Genomic DNA, 18,519 nt, shown 5'->3' with positions numbered 1-18,519 from the left:
GTTTATTTCTTTTTCTTTTTAATTTTTTTAATCTTTATGAGATGCGTTTTTAATAATGCATTGTTACGAGTCTTTGGTTATTATTATCAATTGTAATAATAGTAACAAGACGATTGGTAACAAAACTAATTTTACTAATGTTTCAAACAGAGGTTTAATTGAGCCAATTAAATTAGCCTATTAACCAGATTATTTTGTCATATTACTTATATATTAGTTGAAACTATTTCACCAAGATTCTAGGTAACTTTGACCAAGATTGTATTATTATAATAAATTATAATCAATCTTTTTTTTTTCAGTGCGCTCGTAATAATCCGCTCTTTCATTCGAGAGATTTTTCTCTCGTTATTTTCTCTCAATCCCCGTTGATGAAGCGATTACGAATTCCAATTAACGGAGGGACGTTCCTTCGAATAAGTCGATACGAATCAGCCGCGAATAGCATAATGCGGTTAATATGCTAAAACACACGGCGAACTTGTTTATCGTTAATGAGGCTGGAAAGTACGAGAGCGAGCAAGCGGCGCCGGTGCGCTATATCGAGGTAACATATGACCTAGACAAAGTGCAAGCGCAAAATTCTAAGCGGTCTGATGGATTCGCCAGATGCTGGAGGCGTGTTTCGCTGCGCGCGAGCAAACCCAACATCAAGAGAGCACACGCGGATTATATTTCTTACCAAATGCTGTTTACCTGGGAATATCGTTATCCCGTGGGACAGAAAATATTAATGAATATTAATGTCGCAACCATTTAATTACATCGAAGAGATAACTATCTAGGAAGCGCATCACCCACGTACTTTAGCATGCTAAGCGCGAATTGGAGCGCGCTTATCGAAGTCAGACGAAAAGAAAATCCCAGCTTAACATTACATATATACAGGGTTGGGAACGTTACTCTATAAAAGTAACGCGTTACCCTTACCGTTATTTTTTTGTAAAAAGTAACTCGTTACCGTTATTTGTTACTCATTTTAAAAAATGACGCCGTTACCGTTACCGTTGCTTGGAAAGTAACGATTCGCTACTTTTTCGTTATATTTTTGTTTTCTGTAATACTAAAATAAGCTATTAGATTGTAAAATTATATAATAATCCAATATTAAATGTAATAATCTACAATTAATCTTACAATTAAAAATTAGTCTCTATATAGCAAGCATTTTTCATATTAAACTTATTTAATGATTCTAATTTTTCATGTTAATATATTTATTTTTTAATACACTTATCTTTATAGGAGTTTAAATTGTAATTTACAAATTTCAATTTCGTCGAAAATTTTTATCAAACATCGTTTTTAAATATTGATAAGAGAAATATTGATATTATTAGGAGTGTGTTCCAATATTCACTATCAGTATTGTAAAATCTATAATTTACGTTACTCTAGATTTTTAGTATTGGCAGTGACTATCAGAATGCAGTCTATGGTAAAAGGCTACAAAATATTTTTCAAGAAATACATCTATCGAATAGATATAAGATAATAAAGAATCAAAAAATAACGATAAAAGTAACGACTAATTCGTTACCGTTACTATAAAAATGTAACGACGTTACCGTTACCGTTACAAGCAGAAAAAAGTAACGATCGTTACCGAAAAAAAAATAACTGTAACGGTAACGACGTTACAAGTAACACGTTACTTCCCAACCCTGGATGATGTACGTATATTATTACGTTTGAGATAAATTTTTTTTTTTTTTTTTCCGGGTACGTCGATTACGAACTTTACAGTCATCGTATATAAATTATTTATTCTTGGTCCCAAGTTAAACACGATGTCGATCAATCCTATACATTACGTATGTTAAACGCCGTTGGATCGATCCTTAATCGCGATGAAATGGTAACGCGCGGAACTTATACGAGGGCAGCTGCAGTAATAATTGATGATGAATACGGCTCGTATCGTAAGACGCAACAGACCGCGTGTAACGTTGTTGCAAAATCGTGCAACTTCGCTAACCTTGCCACATGTTCTACATCACAACAATATGCATGATTATTACGAGGCGCCTAGTTATATACGGCGCCCCGTTTTTTCTTTCCACTCCGCTCCTTTCCTCTCTACTCGTATCCCTTCCCCGAGGCTATTGGGTCTTTGGTCTTTCACGAGGAAACGCGACATAATAGACACGATGCTGGTGATTAATGGCGCTTGGTTTATGAGAAGGCGCTTTGATTTATCGAGCCGCCTTGTTCTCTAAAGTCTTTCCCCGCTCGCCAAGTTTACCGATTAATCCCCCGGACATATCTTTCGGGGGGGGGGGGGCTCATCTTCCCTCTCGTTTTCCCCACCGCTAACATCCGCGCTAATAGCCGTCCGTTTCTCTTGCGCTTTCAGCTCGATGAGAATCACAACCACAAGCCGGTGTTCTCCAATTGCTCGAATTACGCGCCTGTAGTGAAGGAGGAGGAACCGGCCGGCACGGTGGTGATCCAGGTACACGCCGAGGATAAAGATCCGCCGGAGGAAGGAGGTATTGTATACAGCGCGCGACATCATCAAGTATAACTATATATCGTGGTATATAAAAAAAACGTCGCTGTAAATTATGCGCGTAGTTAAATAGAGCCAACTTTTATCATCCGCTCAAAGTTTTATTACCTTGAATCGGTATAAGCGAAAGAGAAGTTTTCAGACACATCTGCCATGCATTCGAGCTTATTTTTTAATTACCAGTTCGATAATCTTGTTGTTGTAACAACGGAATCGGGATCAGAAGCGGCCGAAAATAAATGGGAATATCTTGCTATATTTATAGATTGATAGAGTAAAAAATGTGTAATATTTTGGGCGATAAATTGCAATGGAACCAAGATGAATATTAACTTTCAGGTACCATTACGTATAGCTTCGTGACCGCTCCAGATGAGAGACTAAAATTTGAGATCAACAATAAGACGGGTCTCATCAGGACGACCCAGATGCTTGATAGGGATGAACCCGCCAGGGAAAAGGAAGCTTATCTCACAGTTCTCGCGACTGACAATGGAAGACCGCAGCTGGATGACGTGTGTACATTTAAAGTCACTATTGAGGATGTCAATGATAATTCGCCCGTCTTCGACAAAGTGGTACGTCGCTATCTACCCAAATTACCAACTCTTTAAGTCCCCTACGACTCGTATTTACAAGAGAATCTGGGTGCATGTGGTACGAATAATATATGTACGCTGCTTACACGGATATAATAATCGTACCCGGTTCGTAATCGGAAAAATATCGGAAAAATTTATTACGATTTGACAGAAGGAGCAACGTGTCTTTCTCATTTTATGATATTATCATTGTATGAAGAATTTTGATTTTTTTTTTGTCAATATTTTTTAAAATCAGGACACCAAGGTAATTCTACCTTTAATCAATAGAAAAAATGAGATAGATTTTTAAGTGTATAATATCCTCACATATTTTATACATCTAGAAGAATTTCTAAAATAAACATTTTTGAAAATGCATATTTATAGAAATGAACGGAATCAATTTGATGATAAATAAATAAACTTATATCGCGAATTACTGTGGTAGAGAGACTCTTTTAAGTTTCCTTTTCTCATAGACTAACATATCATCACTGCTGCTACTAACAAGTTTTGCTTGAATTTTTTTTTTTGTTTTACTTCAATCCCAGGTCTTCCGTGGATACGTATGGAAGGTTGGTTTCGAATTTGCGGTGTAAAACGTTTGCTCGATACGAGAGATGAATGAAAAAAAAAAGAAAAATTAAAATATCTCAAATTTTCTTTTTTTTTTGTATATGGTTTCCGTTTTGCTTTTTTGTTTTGTTTTTTTGTTTTTTCACGGAACGAACTATTATTTAATTTTTATGTATTGAATGTGGAATTTTATCTGTATGAGCTTGAAACGATATTTTTACGATCATTGCATTTAATACGACGAACTACACATTTCCCATTTTTCTCTCTATATTAAATAAATTATCATGCATGTACGAAATGTTTTAAAAATGATAATGCACTATAAGCATGATTTGTACGAAAACTGTATGTAATACATTACACTAAATGTGTTTTAGAAATTACGTGCACCTTGTGTATAATAGTCGCTTCTCGTTTAATGCTAAATTGTGATTCGTTACACACAGGCGTATACGGAATCCGTGCCGCAAGATTTACCCATTGGCCGCGAGGTCATGAGAGTCTCTGCTACCGATATCGATGATGGCAATAATTCTGTCGTACGATATAGTCTATCGTCTAAGAGACCGGATGATGCTGTATACTTTCGGATCGACCGCGAGAGCGGTGTCATATTCCTCAACAAAGTTATAGACGTAAGTAATATGAGAGAGAAGAAAGAGATGTGTTTAAGAGGATAAAACGCTATTTTGTTTTATAATGTTATCGCTCGAAACCATAATAGAACTCCCACATTATTCATTAACAAGCTCCGTTACGTAAATTATGTACTTTGGAAATATTTACTATTTTTAATTAACATTTTGTATGTAAGCGAAGCGTTTGAAACAAAGTTACTATTTGAATTATTGGAAGAAAGACTTTTTACTTTATTTCTCATGTTCATTAAAAATTTTATTTTAGTAAGTTAGAAGCTGTGATAAATAATGCAACGTATTAGTTCATTTATATTAAAAAAAAAAGAAGAGACAGCTTGATGTTTTAAAACTTATTTAACAGATTACATAAATTTCTTATATTATGTTCATTATGAATTTTCGCAGCGGAATCCAGATTATAAATTCAGTATGATAGCTACCGCCGAGGATATTGGCGAAATTCCAAACTTCAATGTCATTGATCTTGACATACGGGTTGTCGAGTCGCATAAGAAAGCGCCAGCTTTTTTACCGAGACCAGCGGAACCAATTAAACTTAAGGAGAATTTTAGCGATTTCGATAATAGCATTGTTCGTTTAAAAGCAGTTTCCAATATTGATAACTCCAGCAATTCGGACAATTCGTATCTGCTGTTCGAGCTTGTCACCGGTAGAACGGAACAGACTAACAAAGGGAACACTTTTAGGTATTTATAAATTATGTTTTGCGTGCTCTCTTTGCACATTTACATAATAAATAATGTTTTATACAATTGCATTTTATATAATTTTATCTCATACTTATGATATATATGTATATATATAAATAGATTAGAATCCAATAAGGATGTAGCAGATATCAAGCTCTCTCAACATCTTGATTACGAAAGCAACACACAGTACTCGTTAATAGTACGAGTACAAAATAAATATCAGTTAGCCGCCGAAACAGTGATCGATATCGAAGTTCTCGATGTAAATGACAATATTCCAGTTTTCCGCGATATCAAAAAAGGAAGCGTGTTAGAAAACGAACCTCGAGGAGTTCCTGTAATGCAAGTGCGAGCCATTGACGCTGATGGCACTTCTGCTAATAATCAGGTATTGAAATTATCCAAATGATATTTCATCCTTTAAGAGTATTTTTTATTACGCGAGTGTGTCAAAAGGATTGTATCCGGCTATTAATACGATATCTCGATTTCATTCTCTTAAAAGGTCCGTTACGAGTTGGACAATTTCAAGGATTTCTTTGAAATCGATCCGCAAACTGGTAATATCACAACATTGGTGACATTCGACAGAGAGGTCGAAGACACGTACAACGTCAAAGTAATAGCAATGGATAATTCTCCAAGCGCTCTGTTCAAAACCGGTGAGCACAATAAAGGGCAACAGGTGTTTCGAATCGAAATCGCTGATAAGAATGACAATCCGCCCCGTTTCACCCAAAAAGTCTATACCCATAATTCGATTTACGAAAACGCAAACATCAATGCGCCCGTGACTGAAGTCAAGGCTGTCGATTCTGATACAGCGAGTCCCGTCACGTACAGTATCATATCGGGCAACACTGACAATAGCTTCTATATCGAAGCTACAACGGGAAAGATTCGCGTGAATAAGCCGCTTGATTATGAAAAGATCACCAAATACAATTTGACTGTAAGAGCGTTCGATGGTGTATTTAACGATACTGCGCAAGTTGAGATTTTTATCGAAAACGTCAATGATAATCCACCAGTTTTTGAAGATTTTAATAAAAATCCGACAATAGAGGAAGAAAAATTGATAGATGGTAAGATGTCAAAATACATAATAATTTTCAGTAATTTAAAAATATATTAATCTTAGTTTTAACACAAACTTGTATACTTATTGTCTAACTAGGATGTATTACCACTGTGGTGGCTTACGACCCCGATATCGAAGATAGAAATGCTGATCAGCATATTGCCTACTTCATTGTTAAAGAAGATCAGCAACCCTTGATAGGAATCGACAAAACTGGCTGTATGAAGTTGAAAAAGCCACTAGATCGTGATCCACCGAATGGTTATTCAATGTGGACTGTAAGTTAGATTAAAGGCTATTTTTATTGAATTAAAATATCCTATAAACTTCATTTCGATTTCTTATTATATTTTTACATTTGTAGGTGATCGTAATGGCAAGAGACGAAGACGGATCGCCTACGGCTCTACGCGAGTTGGTGATGGTTAACATTACTCTCATAGATATAAATGACAATGCACCGTTTCTCGATATGCCCCCCGTCATTTGGGATGAAAACAAGCCGCATGGCAAGATAACCGAGCTCAAGGCGCGAGATTACGACTCTGACGAGAATGGTCCGCCATTCGAATTCCGAATTGACGACAGTGCAGATGATGAAATTAGATCCAAATTCGACATTCGCGAAATTTATCTATACGCGCAAGTTGTGTTTGATCGTGAAGAGCGGAAGAGCTACGATATACCGATTGCGATCACGGACAGCGGTATGCCACCTATGACGGGTACTTCGACACTTACTGTCATCATAGGCGATGAAAATGACAATCCTATGCAGGAAGGTTCAAGTTCTATATTTGTTTACAATTACAAAGGAGAAGTTCCCGATACTGAAATTGGACGCGTTTACGTTAACGATCTGGATGATTGGGATTTGAAGGATAAATCTTTTGACTGGGCTTCTCCTCATGACGGATTCCATCTAAATACCAGTACTGGCATGATCACCTTGCTATTGGGTACGTCGAACGATACCTTTGTATTAAAATTTATCGTCACTGAAAAAGGCCATCTTATTAAATCGCACCAAGTACACGCGTATGTGAATGTCACTGTTAAAGAGCTTCCGGAGGAAGCCGTGGTTAGATCTGGTTCTGTGCGATTTTACGGAATAACCGCGGAGCAGTTCGTAGAGCCTGACGAATCCGGTGTCAGTAAGAAGGAAATATTTCAAGAGAAGCTGGCCTCTATGTTGAACACATCGGTCGAGAATGTCGATGTGTTTACGGTACTTCATTCCCCTCATCACAACAACAAAAGTTTGTTAGATGTTCGATTCTCGGCACATGGCAGTCCGTATTACGCTCCCGAAAAGCTGAACACGATTATAGCGCAACATTCCAAGCAAATTGAACGAGAAATGAAAGCGGACATTTTATTGGTAAACATCGACGAGTGCTTGTTCGAGAAGGTTCATTGCAACAGTTCGTGCCGTAGTTTCTTAAACACCAGCACTATTCCGTACCCCGTATACACTAATACCAGCTCGTTCGTCGGTGTTAGAGCGATCGTTGATCCGTTGTGCACTTGCACCGTAGCGGAACCTATCGTCTGCTTAAACGGCGGTACTCCTCTCGCAGAACGATGTGAGTGTCCACCTGGTCTGGAAGGACCGAGATGCGAACTATTGGGTATCGGCTTTCACGGAGATGGCTGGGCTATAATGCCGCCACCCGATCAAGCCTGCGATGAATCGCATATAGGTAGGATTTTCTACCTATTCTTTGTATTTATTAATACGTCATTTTCATTATGCGTTTCTATCTATAAATAAATTATTATAGGATTGGAAATAACACCACACATAGACAATGGCCTTGTCTTTTACTTTGGTCCTATGACCTATAGTTCTAAACTTGGACTTCGAGATTTCATGGCTTTAGAACTTCAGCAAGGGTTCGCCGTATTGTATATCGACTATGGAACGGGAACTGTGAGGCTAGATCACAAACAAATCAAGTTGACGGACGGCAAGAATCACAGAATAGATATTTACTATACGAAAACTGTAAGCTAACTCTCGTTATGTATTGTTTTGCTCAAAAGTGAATAAATGAGATTATCTTATTGTACTTGATCTTTTTTCTAGTCAATGGAAATGAGAGTTGATAATTGCGGCATATCTGCTTGCATGAGTCTCACTGCACCACAAGGAACCAATGAATTTTTAAACGTTAATAGTCCCATGCAAGTAGGTGGTACATTAACTAATTTAGCACACTTGGCGTCAAATTTAGGATGGGATCATCAACCAACTGATAAAGGATTTGTTGGTTGTATACGCAACATGACATTCAATGGAAATGTAAGTGACAAAGAAAAAGAGATAAAAAAAGTATAATGAATTGAATTTTATTTCCCCTTATTCTCTCTCTCATTCGTTTTAGACATACAATTTAGGTATGCCGTCGTTATCCAGAAATGCAGATCCCGGTTGCAATCATGGCATGGCAAAGGCCATCTCATTCGGAATCGACACGAACTTCATAGTAGCTATATTAGTTTGCGTATTGATATTGTTAATACTACTCGTCGCGGTAGTAGTGCATAGAAGAAAGACGGACGATTTGTATAAGGATATGGATGATATTAGGGAAAACATTATTAATTACGAGGACGAAGGAGGCGGTGAGGTTGATACGGCATTTGACTTGAACGTATTGAGAGCCATTTACGAAGCACCGCCTATTGATTCTAAGATAACTCCAATTGGCTTACAGGGTAGAGGTAGGAAAACGACAAATATTATTAATGTGCTATTTACATTTAAATTGTTGTACAAAAATTAAAATATCTCTGTTTAAAGGAAACGATGAAGTTCCAGACATTTGCGGTTTCCTAGATGGAAAGAAGGAAAGCTGTGATAAAGATCCCGATACAAATCCGTTCGATGACGTAAGACATTATGCTTATGAGGGAGAGGGTAATTCGGAAGGCGATCTATCGTCGTTAGCTTCCTGTTAGTATTTTCAAATACAAATACAAGATGTTTAAATAAAAGATATTTCTCTTGCTTCAAATTTATAATTATGTTTTTTTTTTTATATATTTCATTTATAGGTACCGATGATGGAGATCTTAAATTCAATTATCTATCTAATTTTGGACCAAGATTCAGAAAATTGGCAGATATGTATGGAGAAGATCCAAGTGATGAGGAAAGTGACGGAGTCGGTGAACGAGAGAGCGAAAGCTGGTGTTGAGTTCTCTTAATTGAAAACTTTATAGATATAAAATTTTAACGCAGGTAATATAATTATTTAGATAATCTTTAAACAGTATTATACAATTTTATATTATGTAGAATATTAATGTGATTATTATTATATTGCTAGAAAATATATATAATTTACAGATTCGCTCCAGCATATGTGGTCTATGTAACCACAAATACGAGTATACATGCCACAAGATTTGTATTAGAGATCTGTGCATTTCTACAATCTCGGGCCTCTAACAACGGGCAACGAACATGGAGGCTTAAACTGTACTTAAACGATACGCGTGGTCTCATTCACCGACTGCTCCAGTTTAAAAACGGCAAAAGAGACGAAGAGCGTTATAATACGCAATCCTATTGACGCGGTGTGTTATACATATGAGCGTGATTTATTTAGTAGACGGAATAAACTTTACAATTATATCGCGAGTGACTATATGGACACTATATATGAATTCCGTTTATTCGGGAAAGTGATGCGTATCTCATACTGATCCTTAAGATGAATTTTTATATTGTGTCGATAAAAAATTTAGCGCGTTTACGTTATCATTTTACACTAGAAGTGATATATGTGTAATAAGTGGGACAAGAGAAAGAATAGTGCGTTCACTATACGTTGCACGAATATGAACATTAAAAGTTCTGAATTATCGTATTCTCGTTGTATGTATCTCGACGAGTTGTTGGACAATCTACATTTCCATGCATTAGGCGATCTTTTCCTTTTTCTATGTAATTATATAATTACAAGTATAATTATGACATTGTATTTTGAGAAATTATAATAAGCGATGCTCTATACATGGGTTAAAAGTATATAAAACAGATAATCTGCAGCATAACTGTTGTATTATGTAGACAGCTTAATACTTTGTCGATGATTAAAAATCATTTATTAATGATAATTAATGAATGTTGTATAAAAAAAGAGATTTAGGAAAAATTATAAAAATTTTGTTTATGCTTTTAAAATAAAAATTAAAAAGAACTTGCACGAGTCAATAATATTGACATAAGTCTGTTCCCTCTTTTTCGTAATATTTTTGTTATTTTTAAAATTTTTTTATTATATATTCTGACTTCTCTAAAATCATCAAAGGCTTTTCTAATATACATAATTGATTGATAATAATATATAGCTTTCTTTTTTCCTCTTTAATATACATATATAAAGTTAGCAAAGTATTAAGTATATTTTTTAATTGTTCATTCATTGTATTTGAATGACAAAAAGAGAGCTATTTTCTATTTTGTTAATATTTTCCTTTAACATTGCGTATTATAATAGCGATAAAATGCTATATGACTGACTTTATAACTCGCCGTTTAGGAAAACCTCAGTAACTTTATAAAGCTGCGAAATTGACTGCCAGATTCAAGAGACAACCACTCGCCTCTATATGTGCATCATTAGCTTTTAATATTATGCGCATTCCAGCAACGAAAAAAATAGTTGAGTAATGTCAGTTTATAATATGTCAATATACATTGTAGTTTTATGATTAATGGTCTATAATAAGATAATAAGTGTTTTGTCGATTACTGATCTGTGTTCTTGAGTTTGGCAATCTTCAAGTTACGAAGGGAGTTTCCAGACTATTTTTTATACATACCCCTTATATAAATATATATATATATATATATATATATATATATATATATATATATATATATATATATATATACATACAGATGTGAAAGAAAAATGATACATAATATTAGCGATCAATGAAAAAATTTTAAAAGAAGATGCGGAGGGGACATTCTTCTTATAAAAATAAAAAAGAACAGCGTGTGAATAAAAGAATGAAAGAGGCAAAATAGATAAAGCGTCACTCTTCTATATTTAATTGATATAATATTTTAATAATTCTATGAATGCGAGTGTGAGAGTAAAAAGAAAAAGTGTACATGATATGAAATACCATGAGTGTATGCGTATGGATTATATCAGATGAACACATGTACGTACAATGTTATATGCATATTGTTACATTCGATATATGTTGCAAGAAATGCAAAATATATATATACATATACCTTTTATATACGTATATTTCTCGCGAAAATCGAAAAAGTTATTCTCATCGCAAGTTTGCTCATAATGTTGTTTCACCGGTGGGATTAGGATCCTTGCACAATGCCAGGCAACAGGTAATAGGAACAGGAAATAGAAATTATCCATCAATAGGAATAGGATATAATATCTATTCCCTGCTTCTATTAGTGGATAATTTCTATTTTCTGTTTTTATTGCCTGTTGCCTGGCATTGTGCAAGGGGCTTTATAAGCAAGGAAATATTTGAGTATTCCACACATTATGACTGAATATAGAATAATGAAGAGCCGACGCATCAAGATCGAGTGCCATAGAGCGCTTTGAATATTGATCTTTCTCCTAATTTCACGGGATAATTTTGATCAGTTTAAAATCACTTCATATTGCGATGTGTAAACAATTTTGAGATGATAATAATCTCATCGCGGAAATAATTGTTTGTGTCTTTCGTTGATCTAATCATTGTTTCATATCACTAACTCATCATCATTTTTCCTAATATATCTTTATGCGATTGATAAGCATTTATATATATCGTTTACGAATGCTTTTATTTTTAAGCTTCTTGTACACGATAATGTTACGATAACATATGTATTGTCTGCGCGTGGTTATGTTGAGAAATATTTTAGACTAGAACAAATGTTTTCTGATTATTTGGTGTTTTATAAAAGATTCAGTATGTTTTATATTTTACTAACAAAGAAATAAATGCAGAAGAAAACTTTTATATTTTGAAATTTATCATAATAATAGAAAACGAGAATATTTTGATGCCTTCAAATTCAAACTCTAAAAAATTTTTTTTAAATATCCAAAATCTACATGTATATAATTGTATATTGACAAACATTTTCAATAATTTGCTCATTCTGTGCGAAATTGTGTACAACTGAGAAACATTCAGTGATATGTTCTTCCTACATAAAGCATAAAATTGAGTCTTTCATATTTTATGTATAAGAGTTATAAAATGCCGTAACTTTGTTATAACTGTTAAGAAATGATAATCAAAAATAGCATCAATAACATATTTGTGTTTTGTTAATCGCTCGTTAAAAAAAAATCTCAACGTACTGCGCATTTTTAATACATATCGTGGAACCCAACGCGTATGATGTGCGATAAGGAACATGACTTAGGCGGATGCATGTGATCTCAAGAATTGAGGAGCAGATGTTTTTCTTTCGTAAATGTCTATAAAGCTACTTTAAACGCTTGCCATTGAACAACGATTAGGACAAAAATGGATAGAATATATCAGATCCGTAATTTAGTCACTTGTAGAAAGAGATACAAAATTATCTGTATTAAAATATTTTTTGTACGTTATCTTGCAAAAAATTCATTTTTTTATTAAGGCAATATTTAAAAGCAAGCGTTACGTTGACAAGATGTTATTTCAATATAAAAAGTTTGTATGATAAAGTTAATTATAAAGAGATTAATGTGTGTATAATGTAATAGGCTAATCCGTCATACAACAGCGTAAAATAAATATTGCTCGATTTTTCTCTATTATTTTATTAATGAAATTAGCATATTATACATAAACAGAGAAGCATAAACATTTTACAACTTTTTTCTGCTAAAAAATACCTTTTTAATTTATTTATCTTAGAAAGTCCTCTCAGAAAACTTGCCCATGCGTTAACCAAATTTGTAATAATTGTCAGTTCATAAAAAATAACTTTATAAAAAAAAATGTTAAATAATCGTTACTCTTCAGCAATTTCATATGCCTATATATCGTCATTTCTATTATTTGTACAGACACAAACAATAGGTAGTACAATATCAAGAGTTCGTAAATGCTGTTGATAAATGTTTACTTAACACTGCCTTTAAGTGATAGAAGGAGATCATGAATTCTTTGATGTGCGATTTTAATAATAAAATCTTAATCAGGTACTATTCCGCACTTTAATAAAAACTTACTGTAAAAAGACGTAAATAACTATAGAAATATAAATATAAATATATATATATATATATATATTTATATTTATATTTCTATAGTTATTTACGTCTTTTTACAGTAAGTTTTTATTTTATTTTATTTTATATATATATATATATATATATATACACATGCATAAATATAATGCGCGCGTGTATACACAGGCTTGTACATTATTTAGAAAAATAAGAACTATTACGAAGAAACTATTTAATATGTGATAATTGACGGCAACGCATATGAGCGCACCATTATCCTTTATCTTTGATCCACCCTTAGCTCGAAAACATTATATGTAATTTCTTTTTTGTAGCAATAAAGTGAGATTCGAATATATGTGCCTTAGCTTTCTATCTCCAAGTCCATTTTAAATGATTTATTATTCACGACAAAATTCAAGAATTATATTTATAATATTATATGTCATATATTCTAGTATATACATATCCTCTAGTATATACATCCTTCTAGTATATACATATCCTATATATATATATTTTGATGTGTACTTTATAAAACATATATGCGTCATTTACTCTTTTTTAAAATATTTTCTATACTACACATCAAAAAGTAAAATAGAATTCTGTTTTGAAATTTAGCAAATTATAGATTGTCTAAAGTGAGTCTAAAGTTAATTGTATCACATAGCAGCAAAAAAAAAAATTTTTTTTGGGGAATATTCCCTTAATTACGATATTTTACTATGATATTGCTATGATGATGTCATGAAAATTTAATATACATACTATATAAGATATATATAACTGATTGATGAAGTAATCTATGAGGCTTCACATCCTGCTATGACTCTCGTTAGTAAATTAGTGTAGAAGCCTTTAAGTGTCACGGTCGCACACATCAATTTCATTTGGCAATATATGTTATGGATGATGCAAGTAATATAAGAGAGATTTACTTTTCCAGACATATTTCATTTCAATGATACAATTTGCAAATATTAAAAGAAAATGATTAATTCATGTCTTTATAAATAAGCTATTACATCAAAAGATCTGTATCGATATATCTTCTTTTTTTCTTTTTATTGTAAAGTTAAAACGTAAAATGTTACATACTCGGTTTGATTTTTTTTTTTCTTTATTTATACAGGTGCAAATAAGTTACTTAATAACTGTTGCCACGACGGTTTTTTCATGAAGTGGAGAAATAAGAAATTAGCGACATTAATTCTCAAATCTGATCAATTTTACTTAGATAAAATTATATCGTTTAATTTTATCGTAGTTATGTACCTTTAATTATATATAAAAGACTATAAATATATTATTAGCTTATGTCTCATTAAAAGATGCGAGTTGATTATATTACAATAGTAAAAAGTTTGGCCTTATTAAAATAATTTTCAAACAAACACTAAATTTTTTATAGTAATCAGACTAATAAACTAATGATTATATATTGCTAATGCATGCAAATCAAATTGGATGATCTCTTTTCTTCTGTATATATTTATAGTACATTTATATATCTAAAAAAATATTCGATATTGCTTTTATTTGAAGAAGAATTTTGTGAAAAGGAATATTAATATAGTTAAACAATTTAATATAATTATAATATTGATCTATCGACAAAAGGAGAACAAAAATATTGCGTGGCAATAGATATAAATAGAATGTTATATAAATTTTTATTTGATAGTAAAGAAATTTGGCTTAAGATAAATCTTATATTTACAGCGTGCACATAACACTAACATAAATAATAAAGAAGATTTTGCTTTTTTATCATATTAATATATTATATTTATATAATATATATTTTATATAAATATTTTATGTATAATCTCTTCTCTTACACATAAATAAGATTTTATTAATTTTTCAAAATTGAGAGAGAGAGAGAGAGAGAGAGAGAGAGAGAGAGAGAGAGAAAGATTTTCTCTCTCCCAGAAAAGAAATCATAAAAAAATTGTATTCTTTGATTCTCTTATTTTTCCATATAGGATCAGTGTACGTTACACTTATATATTATCAATTACAAAACATCCTGTATATATAAAAAAGAATATTCGGCATTCATCTTCTTTCAACGTATGACGGTACAATTTGCAATTTTATCTTGACGCAGTTTGTCAAATATATATTAATTACGACGTATGTGTGCAAAAACGACTGATGGTTTCAGAATGATAAGGCTGCAGTTAAAAAATTATAAAAAAACATGTGTATTGAGATAATTATATCTCTAAATGTATTTGTGTATAATGTACGGGGGGTTTCCATGGATTTTTTAATCGGTCTCAATTTTTATATTAAAATCAGGCAAAAGACAAAACTCTGGACGAAACTATTGCAAAGATTCAACGCCGGCGCAATTTTTATATTAAAATCAGGCAAAAGACAAAACTCTGGACGAAACTATTGCAAAGATTCAACGCCGGCGCAGAACTCCCATTATTTCTTTGGGATCGTGATTGAATCGAGATGTTGTAATGCGTGGGCGTTGAAGTAAGGGGTCAGCCATGTATAAAAACAGCAATCGCATCTTAGATCTCTCGTAAACGAAGTCTTTTGCACATCGGTACATTGTCTCGCGAAAAAAATAGATCATTCTATACATTTATTTATACAAAAGTATTATCATGTGAGTCCCTTTTGTATTTTTTGTGCGTATACAGTGCGATTGTTGTTCTTCATTTCATTATAATTAAAATTGTTCATAATGAACAATTGCAAATTAATATTTTGTTCGCTATACAAGTGTTTGAAGCAAACGCAATTGTTGATAAATTGTAAATTTTTTTTTTAATTTCATTGAAGCTTACACGTTGTTATGTGTGCAAAATTTTGTGAATTGATTGAACAACTCTTTTCGATTCTTATTCTTTTCAAGGTTCTGTAAGATGCCAGTGAGCTTATTCGCTATAGCGTTTCTTTTCTTAATCCTTGTTTCGAATGGTGAGGCTCAGTTGAATTTTTCTACTGGATGGGGCCAAGGAAAAAGGAGCCAAGATATGCGGATTAGATCGAGTAATACGGATTGTTCATCGCGAAGCGCATCATTTGAACAATTGTTAAAATTATATACGTTTATTCAGGTATATGAAGATACGAGATTGATCCGAAACTTAATAATATAAAAAGATATTACGAAGATCGAATTTTTTAATTGTACACTTTTTAATTCTGGCAGATTTATAATTGTTATAATGTGTCATTAATAATAAATCAAGACGCGTATACGTCGAAAGTATGATACTTTTTTTTTTTTTTATTTATCATAAATATCACGGCAAATATTTATTGGAACGCGTGCGATTGTGAGTTGATATAAAGATATATATTCGTGATTATGTTTATTTACAGATCGAAGCGCAGAGAATCTTGGATTGTCAGAACTTGAACAAATGAACAGGGAAAACATCATTCTTCTTATCAAACGGACTCGTCTTAGAATATTGCCCCAAGATATAATTTAATGAATAAAATATCTAAGATATTTGAATAGATTTAATGTAATTGAAATGTCATATTTTCGTGTAGCGGATATTCTATTTATTCCCTATGTATCATGACTAAGTTTTTTTGTTAAAAGACACGATCATCTGACATGAGACCAAATATTTGTATTTGGTTGCTATACGCTTTGTACATATTTATTATAGCAAGAGCCAATATTGAGGCAAGAAGTGAATGATATGCTGATTTTTCTGCATTCGAACATTTACTATGTTACAGTTTATTTATAAATTCTGCATTTTATTACAAATGTAGTCTTAACAAAATAAACAGGTATTGTTAATCGTAGTTTGAAAGTAGACCGATAATAAATATATTAAAAAATAGCCTTTTATGCAATGCCCTTTTCCTCTATTGCCTTTTATATATAACTTTCTTTTCTTATCTTCTAAAAATGTAAAAACGGCATACGTGTATCGTTAGTATTGTTTTTCATCGTAAAATATCTTAATTAAAAAATGTCCAGAGTACCTTGTGTCATTTTATAATTAAAACCGATCGATATTTGTTAATGATTTACCATCATACACATGCAGCTGATATTAACAATCGTATATTATTAAAATTCAGTATATACGCGTATCGTAATTTAAGAACCACAATTTTGTGGAATTTCGAAAAGTGTGGATTATCTCGTTGTTACGCGATTATTAAAAGCTTTACAGCGAGGTGAATTCCTGCATCTATGGCAATTCATTTTTTATCACAATTCCTTGATTGTAATTATTTAAAATGTTCTTGTAATAATTTAACGTGGATTATTTCCTAATGTTTGTGACATAAAAATTTTAATACTCGCAAGTATTGTTGCTTCTTTTCCGCGATGCTGATTGATTATCTGCACTATGTATTACTTCATATTATTATAATAAAAAGATGTCATGACTGAATGACATTCGATAGTTCAAATATTAAATGTGTGTGTATAATTTTAATTTATTTGATTTTAAAAAACGGGTAATTAGAGTTAATATCTAATAATTTTATAAATTTTATAAATTTTGTAACAATTTTTGATAATTAATTTTTACTCTTTTTAATTTTCTTAAAAACAAATTTTATCTTATTATCTTTAAATAATAATTTAAATTTAATTTTTAAAATTTGTCTAAAAATAAATTTAAATTTTATTCTTCAGTTCATCTCCCCAATATTTTAATAGTCTTAGTTTTTTTTTAAATTCCTAATAAGCATTTAATTCCTTAAAAATCTTAAGGAATTAAATGATTATCTTTATCTTAAGTTAAGATAGTCCTAATAATCCTAACAACTTTACTATTGCTGGCTAAACCAGCGGGAATCCGGGATCGAAATTTTGGGGAGCGTGTCCTAATCGCGTGTCCTACTCGCGCGCCCTATTCGCGTGTCCTACTCGCGCGCCCTATTCGCGTGCCCTAATCGTGTATCCTATTGGCGCGCCCTACTCGCGTGCCCTATTCGCATACCCTAATAGAATGCACTCTATGTTGCTTCCGTTGGGCCAGTTGAACCTACCTTTCGTCGATATTTATTCTAGCCACATCTAGCCAGAGATGTAGCTTCGATCTCTATCGGAGATCAATAAAGGAAAAAAATTCCTTCCGTTGCCGGCTAATTATTATAGCCGGTATATGAGCGTAATTTAGCTCTTTTATAGTCGTGAGACATAACAGTTTGTCATGCATTGTTTTAATAAAACTTTACTT

The 18,519-nt window shown here is 32.5% G+C and overlaps 1 protein-coding gene across 3 annotated transcripts in view; it reads left to right on the top strand.

Moving 5' to 3' along the window:
• Positions 1 to 13,394, top strand: part of Shg (E-cadherin shotgun) — a 134,610-nt gene extending 121,216 nt beyond the window's left edge. For 2 of the 3 annotated variants that reach the window (XM_070314378.1, XM_070314380.1), the window contains 15 exons: positions 2,357 to 2,492; positions 2,852 to 3,090; positions 3,648 to 3,671; positions 4,122 to 4,310; positions 4,719 to 5,020; positions 5,144 to 5,414; positions 5,532 to 6,111; positions 6,204 to 6,385; positions 6,472 to 7,810; positions 7,892 to 8,115; positions 8,197 to 8,412; positions 8,495 to 8,834; positions 8,914 to 9,066; positions 9,168 to 9,354; positions 9,463 to 13,394. In XM_070314378.1, coding sequence (XP_070170479.1) covers positions 2,357 to 2,492; positions 2,852 to 3,090; positions 3,648 to 3,671; positions 4,122 to 4,310; positions 4,719 to 5,020; positions 5,144 to 5,414; positions 5,532 to 6,111; positions 6,204 to 6,385; positions 6,472 to 7,810; positions 7,892 to 8,115; positions 8,197 to 8,412; positions 8,495 to 8,834; positions 8,914 to 9,066; positions 9,168 to 9,310 — 4,338 coding nt within the window. In that variant the 3' untranslated portion in view covers positions 9,311 to 9,354; positions 9,463 to 13,394. The remainder of the gene's footprint in view (positions 1 to 2,356; positions 2,493 to 2,851; positions 3,091 to 3,647; positions 3,672 to 4,121; positions 4,311 to 4,718; positions 5,021 to 5,143; positions 5,415 to 5,531; positions 6,112 to 6,203; positions 6,386 to 6,471; positions 7,811 to 7,891; positions 8,116 to 8,196; positions 8,413 to 8,494; positions 8,835 to 8,913; positions 9,067 to 9,167; positions 9,355 to 9,462) is intronic. The other variant, XM_070314379.1, reaches the window with a different exon arrangement.
• The last annotated feature ends 5,125 nt before the right edge of the window (positions 13,395 to 18,519 follow it).

This window comes from Polyergus mexicanus, unplaced genomic scaffold (genome assembly GCF_030449975.1).
Source record: "Polyergus mexicanus isolate NDT 795.1 unplaced genomic scaffold, iyPolMexi1.0 SCAF_27, whole genome shotgun sequence".
Taxonomy (NCBI): Eukaryota; Metazoa; Arthropoda; class Insecta; order Hymenoptera; family Formicidae; genus Polyergus; species Polyergus mexicanus.
Note: the sequence above shows the minus strand (reverse complement) of the source record. Positions and strands in the feature narration are given on the sequence as shown.